The following is an 8,479-nucleotide window of genomic DNA, read 5'->3' on the forward strand; positions in this document are numbered from 1 at the left end:
ACCCATGTTTCATGGGCACGAGTATTCATACGCCTCTATTAAATAGACAATTTATTTTCTCCAATTTTCGATTACGTTTAATCTAATCTCAACGCTATTCTACCAAGAAATAACACTCCACAAAAATAAAACAAAGCAAATGCAGAGATAAATTAAAAATGATGTGGATACCAAAGTTGGTCTTATCGTCAAAACAATCCAAAAAAAGTAGGAACAATGTCAAGTTCGGCTGACCGAAGTTTGTGATACACTTAATTTAATCGGACGGAATTATGAATTCATTTCCGTTATTAATCATATACTAATGATGACACTAAAATAGATATCAACCAAAAAAAATACAGGAAATTGGAAATGAGGTGTTCCTAAGTTAATTATTTAAATAAATATTTTTGGTAACACAGCCTGTATTAGTAAGAGAATACAAAACAAGTACCATTCTAGAAAAATCAGTACAAATGTACTTAAAAATGGTCTGTATCCAATAAATATATCTCATATTTTATCAAATAGACCGATATATTTGTTACGTTTTCATTATACTATACAACTTATCTCGACAAGTCGATTGGATATGACCTACAAAAATGTGCTAAATAGTGTAATAAATTTTGAGATCTTTGTAGCATAATTTCGAGATTATGTTAGATCCATATCGCGTGGTTCATTTATGCTAGTTCGCTTTAACGCTTTACTCGAATTCTATTTTTACGCTACTCGAGTTTTTATACTACTAAGATATTTTTTATACCCTCCACCATAGTATGGAGGGTATATTAAGTTTGTCATACCGTTTGTAACACCTCGAAATATACATTTTATACCTCACAAATATTCTTGATTCAGCGTAAACATCTATGTCGATTTAGCGATGTCCGTCCGTCTATCCGTCTGTGAAAATCTCTCTAGCTTCCGAACCAAATGAAATAGGTTGATAAAATTTTACTCAAATGTATATAATGACTTTTTTTTCCCCCTATTTTCGGTATTTTGGTGACTTAAGCGACATTATTCAGCGGAAATGTTTCAAATTTGGTATTTATATAAATAATATAACTTTAGACATAAATAAGTATATATATTCTTGGCCAGCGTGAAATTCTAAGACTATGTTAAATATCAGCCCATGCTAGAGTCAAAATAAATTAGGATAGGATGCTAAAAATTTGCACAGGTATTTTTCCTGCAGTCAGGTTATGTTCGAAAATGGGCTATATCGGTTCATGATATCATATAACCCCCATACGACGGTACCCCCCGATATACGGTATTTTGATCATTTAATATGAACTTTTACAAGGAGTTATTTATGAGTACTTTAACCCTTGGAAGATAATTGTCTATATAGGTACCTCCACATATAACAAATGAACTCGGGTTAAAGCCATTGAAATTCCAAAAAGTGCAAGAACTTACACCACAACAGAAAAAGAATAGACTCAAAAGAGCTAAAGAGTTGCTTCGCTTGGCGGAAAGTGGTGAACTGGCGAATTTGCCGGTTTTATCCGATGACAAAACATTGTCCAGAAGTTTGTAAACAAAAAAAATGATCGTGCTTACTTGCCAAAGAGGTCAGCTGAAAATGTGCACCTTCGGTTGGCCACCAGAACTCAAGCGCCAGCCATGGTGATGGTGTGGGTCGCCATAAGAGCCGATGGTCGCTCTCCGCTCGTATAAATCGACCAGGCATCAGAATAAATGCTGAATATTGTGGCGAAAATATTCTGGAGGGTGTACTAAAGCCGTGGGCACGCAAACATTTTGACCACAGACCTTGGACATTCCAACAGGACTCAGCACCAGTGCACTCTGCACGCGCCACCCAAGAAAGGTTACAAAATGAGTTTCCTCGCTTCAATTTCCAGCGCACAATGACCACCAACATCTCCGGATACCAATCCGTTGGACTATTGTGTCTGGAGTATTTTGGAAAGCAAGGTTGGCACTTAAAAATACCAAAGTGTCGATCACCTCAAACAAGCGCTTCGCCGGGAATGGGCCAAAATAGCGCAGAGCAATATTCGGGCAGCGTGTGACGGTTTCATTGTCCGTTTGAAGGCCATAATTTGTGCCAAAGGTGACCAATTCGAGCAAATTTAAAACTATGCTAAAATTTTATGCTATTTCCGACATTTTTTTCCTTTCATTCAATAAATTAAAAAAATGTAAAAATTATGGCGTTTGACTTTGTTGCAGTTTCTCACCCTGTATTTTATGGACTTCCATAATGGCCCTTACGACTGCCGAATCGTAAATAATCCCATAATGTGACCACTTGTTAAATAGGTATTTTCAAAAGATAATTATATTGTTCATACCGGGTAAGTTTATCCGAATCCAATTAGGTTCTGGACCCGGTTTCGGATCAAATATCCGTCCCCCAAGAAAAAAATACTTTCCCGGAATCAGGGTGCAAATATCTACCTCTGGAAAAAATCCGAGATTTTTTACTATACCATCGGTTAAGTACATCCGAATTCAATTAGGTTCTGGACCCGGTTTCGGATAAAATATCCGTCCCCCAAGAAAAAACTACTTTGCCGGAATCAGGGTGACAATACCTATCTCTGGAAAACCCAGAGATTTTTTACTATACCTGAGTTCCGAAATTCTTTTCTTTTCTAAAGCTTGTATCCTCTCCAATTTGGCAATATTATAAACGACATGATGAAATATCATATACCATAAAAATCACTCAACAAGTTACTTTAAAATTTTAAATATCTACCTCTACACTCACAACCTCGAGGTGTTCATGTGGCCGAACAAAAAAGGAAAATTGTAGGGTCAACAAATATAAAAATATATTTACAACGTCATCAATTATCAGCGATAGCAATCAGCGTTAAAAATGAAACGACGAAAATTGAAGCAAAAAAAGACAATGAATCGTAACGACGACAATTTGGCCAACATTGCAGTGTCAATATGGCCAGCAATAGGGCAAAGGGTGTTGAAAAATCCCCCAACGTCCCACACCACTTGACATTTTTTTTTTTTTTTATTTTGCGAGCAATCAAAAAGCCACAAATTACTCGTCTTTTTGCGTTCGTTTTTCGTTTTGCACAGCCGGGCATATAAAAATGACTGACAGCAATGACAGTTACTAACAAACGATGACCGTACGCCGTTACAGATAGTCAGACAGACAATAAGCTGACAAATAGACAAAAGTGCAAAGAAAAAGCAAATAATCGGGAATTGTGAAAAAAAAATACGAAAGCAAAAAATCGATACTCGTGCCGGCAAAAGAGCAAGAAAATTGTGATAAAAATTCAAATATTCTCCGCTTTGGCTATAAATTTATTAACAATTTATTTATGACAACATACAAAGCAAACGAATTCAAATAACAACAACAGCGAGCGAAGCTGAAAAATAAAAATTAAAGAGAAAAATATTGATCGGATAAAAAAGTCCTTACGGAAATTGCTGTGACCAGGACAAAGGCGTAAAAAATTGAATATAAATATTTTTATTTATTTGCAAAATAAAAAAACACTCACACGTACACAAAATCCGTTGACTGGAAAATTCAGTCAAATTAACAAAAAAAGCGAAAAAATATATATTTAACAAAATCCTCTCAGCAAAAAAAAATAAAATGAAATTTAAACAAAAAATCGGGACAAACCACAAATACAGCTGCCGGCCAGCAGCAGTAGCGGCAGGACAAGATCCATGGATTTTTTATACCCTCCTCACAGTAATCATGATTTTTATGAATGCCGTAGTTTCCGTTAATACATCAGCAGTGCCAACCCCGGCAATGGTCAAGGAAGAGCCATGGAGATTTGGAGTTGCAGCAACAACGACCATGTTGGCAACACTTGACAACAATACCCGCCGAAATCCCATAATAGCCGAACAATCATCGAAAACATCGGCACCACAGAAACAACAACCCGTAACTTCAATATTCAGCCATAAGGACCATGGTGGCAAGGACGTTGTTGCCACTACCATCTCCGCCGCCACCACCGGCAGCAGTGGCACCACCACATCCTTCACCATGTCCCTCCAAAAAACAAATAACATAACTCACCCGGCCATTGATATCGACGGCACCAGCAGCAGTGCTGTGCAGCCCCTCAGCCAAGCCGAGGTGGGCAATTGTAAATCCTTAACCAGCACATGGGGAGATGTTGATCCAAATATATACTACCTCTGCGATATGGAACGAAAACAACCCATACGCCTGCACTGTCCCGATGGTCGGGGCTATTTCAATGGCCTAGGCTATGCTGGCTGTATACCCTACGAACAGTGGCCAGCCTGCGTGGCCCAGCAGGCCAGGGAACAGGTGCACACCTGCGATAGCGACCATATGCAACAGCCCTGGGAGGCAATGAATCCGAATAAGTTTTATATCTGCCTACAAGAGGCCATGGAGCCGATGCTGCTTAATTGTGGCCAAGGTAAAGGTTTCGTGCATGTCCATGTATCCGGCGGTCGTCGTGATGATGACGATTATGCGGCACCAGATGTTGGCGATGGTGAAATTGTTGGCTGTGCTAATTGGGAAAAATGGCGTAGATATATGCAATGTACCGACTATTATTAAAAGGCAAAAAACAAAGAAAACAAAAGCAAATAACTAAAGCACCGTGGAATGGCATAAAATAAGACAATAAATACCATGAAACGCATCCTCCAACCAACACATCCTGCAGCAACAAAGAAATGTAAATGGTTACCATAAAAGGTAATAAAAAGCAAAGGGGGCAAACCACTACTTTCCCTTGGAAAACTCTCAAAGAGAGGGAGAACGATGTGCATATTATATCCCAGGAGCATTAATGTATGTTTATAGCCATTTATTTCTGGTAGGCCGTAGGTTGTAATGGCCAGCAAAAGTAATATTGCATTGCAGTTCATAATGCGAAAATGGCTTTGAAATAAAAGCCAAGGGGGAGAGAAAGAGCTATGTTAATGCAACTCTTGAAAAATGAAAATAAAGGATTTTGTAACAAGGGAAAATAAAACATTTGTAGAATATCTTTAAATTAAATATTATGGCAATTGAAACAAATATAACCTTGTATAAAATAAAATATATATTTTTGAATATTTTCTTTAACATCTTTTCCCATTATTCCGGAAAAAAGGCATATCTAGAAGAATTCTTAAAAATATAGTTTTCAGAGGTTATCTATTTACTCAAAAGTTCGGGCTTGTATGTGCACAATTAACTTGAAATCGGATAAAGATATATACATGGGAGCTATATTAAAATCTGAACCGATCTCGATAAAATTTGGTAAAGGTATTTTTGAGCTGTATGTGATATATTTCCCCGAATGTCGTTGTCATGGTGTGCATATTATGGCTATGGAAAACACCATAACAAAGCGGATGTACAATATATATGGGAGCTATAGATATATCTGAACGGATTTTCACCAAATTTGACATACTTGTTTCTAGACCCAATTTGGTCGTAAGTGCCAAATTCCATCCCATTTGGATAAAATTTACACGTTTGGTTCACAATAAAAGACAAATCGGATGAAGATATATATGGGAGCTATATCTAAATCTGAACCGATCTCGATAAAATTTGGCAAAGGTATTTCTGAGCTTTATTTGATATATTTCGCCTAATATCGGTACTACCGAGTGCATAATACGGCTGCGGAGAAAAAATGTAACAAATCGGATAAACAATATATATGGGAGCTATATCTAAACCGATTTCGATCAAATTTGGCATACATATTTTCAGGCCTAATTTGGTAGTATGTGTAAAATTCCATAATATTTGGGCTGATATTACACGTTTGGTGCACAATAAAAGGCAAACCGGAGGAAAATATATATAGGAGCTTTATCCAAATCTGAACCGATCTCAATAAAATTTGGCAAAGGAATTTCTGAGCTGAGATATATTTCGCCTAATATCGTTACTAACGAGTGCATATTACGGCTGCGGAGAACAAATATAACAAATCGGATGAACAATATATATGGGAGCTATAGCTATATCTAAACCGATTTCGATCAAATTTGGCATACATATTTTCAGGCCTAATTTGGTAGAATTCAACACTATATGGGTTGATATTACAAAAAATATGGGATTTTTTCTCCGCCGTTACCATCCCCACAAAATTCACATTTTCTAAAAACGGTCGGATTTGGATGATACTTCATCGTAATCGTAATGGGTGTATAGGACTTAGATTAGATCCAAAAATAGATAACAAAATATTGTAAATGGGAAATTGTTACTCAAGAGAATTTTGTTGTTCAGATTTTGGAGACGAAATGTAAGTAGTAGACCATTCCGTAAATTCCGAAAATATCGTCAGATGAAATTATATCTAAAAACTCGATAACATTTGCCTTTTCTGGTGTTTTAGATGATTTTTGAAGAATTTGGTCCATTTGCAAGTCATTTTGAAAATTTGATTTAGTCCAAGCTCTGAACATCGTAGTAGTCGTAGATCAAGCTCAAAAATGGACAATATTTCCCAACCCCTCTTGGTACCTCTCTAAAAAGGGGTGAAACTTGTAAATAATCGTTTACCCGCTATGCCTTGACTCTATACCTCGAAAAATTTAAGATACATATAGAATCATTTGTACAAAATATGGGTCATAGCTGTCCACCTTTTGGCATAGCCCCCATATAAGGGTATACCCCGATTTTAGGTTTTTTTACATTTTAGACATACATTTTAGCAGTAATTCGGACAACATTTTATAATTTGAGTTCTTAGAAAGAAAAAACCATTATTGAAAAAACAATTACCAATATAGGCCCGCATTTTGGTGTAACCCTTATATGAAGGTATGCCCTGATTTGTGTTATTTCAGGTGTTTTGACTTAGTTTTTCGTTCGTTTTGGCCCTTATTTGGCATCTTGATTCTTAAGGGTATAAAAAACTTCTTCGCAGAAAATGTTCAGTGTAGGTAAATTTTTCGGAGTAGCGCCCATATAAGGTGCCTCTTAATTTTACCTATTTCGAGGGTCTCGACCAACTTTTCCAATAAATTTTACTAAAACTTTAGGCTACTTTGGGGTAGAGAACCATCTTACAGGAAAATTTCAACATCGATACATTATTTGGTACAGAGCGCATATACCAGTATCTCCCAGGTCCAAGCTCCCGACCAATATTCTCTGGGATAGTAGAAAATTCAAAAAGCATCCATTTGGCCTGGGAACCCAAAACCCTTTTGGGATTTTGATCTACTAACCGAATGCTATCACCTCCATTTGGAATTACCCACCCCCAAAGTCATGGCCCAACAATTTTTACACAGTGTAATTAATCGATTTTTTCCTATCTTCGCATATTTCACGTCTTAATATATAAATAGACAGATAACAAATCAGAATCGCATATGAAATTGGAACTAAACTAGAAAAATGTTTTAAAATCGTAGTTCGAAGGTGTAGTAATCCTTTCCTCCAATTCTTCTGGTAAGTCCCAGAAATATGATAAGATTTTTTAGAGTGATATTCTCTATAAATAATATTTAGAGTCTCACCAATAAATCTAGCAAAAATATCAACCTGAAATGTTTTAAAGTTGTTACAGAAAGTTTCATGTGCCAGACTGTATTTGTATATTTCCAGAGATTATCTGTATTACAATATGTCTATGTTTAAATTAGCTACCGCTGATCTCTTGGCGAGATAGCTAAGCAGTTGAAGATTTCTAAAATATTTGAAATATTAAAGAATTTTAAGGTCCCAGCTAAAAAAAAAGAACTGCAATTACTCGGGAAAAAAACTCATTAAAAATATGATTAACAACCTATTATTTTTACAATGGCATTTTCCTCAAAGCAAATAGAAAATATTTATTTACTTAGAGCGTATACCGATATGTCAGTTGTTCTTTGCAAAAGATTGAATATTCGGAATAATTTACGGAAACATTTGATTCTTTTTTGTGGCGGAGAATTGAAAATTTTGTTAGAAATGCAAAAATTTTCCACCTAAATAATCAACATTTTGAATATTTTCAATTCTAAATTAAATGGACAAACACTACAAGCCCACAATCATGAATACGACTGATTGGCTCTCTCTCACGACACAGCTATTGCTAAATTAAACGAATTCATAAAACAACAACCCAAATAAAAATCAAACAAAAAACCCGAAAAATGAATTGATGACCATAAAAATAAACTTGTTTCAATTACCATACTTTGTGTCTATTTTAATGCTTTATTTTCTATTTCAAGAGTTGCTGCTGCTACATGATAAATAAATAACAAAAAAAAAAAAAAAAACAAATCTCAAAATGTATAATTTTTTTTTTTTCAATTTCAAAATGCTTTTAAACGCATCTAACTACTCACTGCAATGGAAATGAAAAAAAACTACTAACTAAAAATGCAATGAATTATCTTTTTCACAAAACTGAAGTTTTTTCTCGCAAACGCTTTATGAACTGCAATTTTGAACAAAATTGTTTTATTCACTCGCTCACTTGGCCATTTTTAGCTTTAATAAACTCGA

General features: G+C 35.6%; 1 protein-coding gene across 1 annotated transcript; it reads left to right on the forward strand.

Moving 5' to 3' along the window:
• Positions 1-3,105: 3,105 nt before the first annotated feature.
• Positions 3,106-4,994, forward strand: LOC105261951 (uncharacterized). The gene has a single exon (XM_011295101.2). The coding sequence runs from the start codon at positions 3,605-3,607 to the stop codon at positions 4,562-4,564; it is 960 nt and encodes a 319-aa protein (XP_011293403.2). The 5' UTR covers positions 3,106-3,604; the 3' UTR covers positions 4,565-4,994.
• Positions 4,995-8,479: the final 3,485 nt, after the last annotated feature.

Source organism: Musca domestica, unplaced genomic scaffold, assembly GCF_030504385.1.
Source record: "Musca domestica strain aabys unplaced genomic scaffold, Musca_domestica.polishedcontigs.V.1.1 1, whole genome shotgun sequence".
Lineage (NCBI taxonomy): Eukaryota > Metazoa > Arthropoda > Insecta > Diptera > Muscidae > Musca > Musca domestica.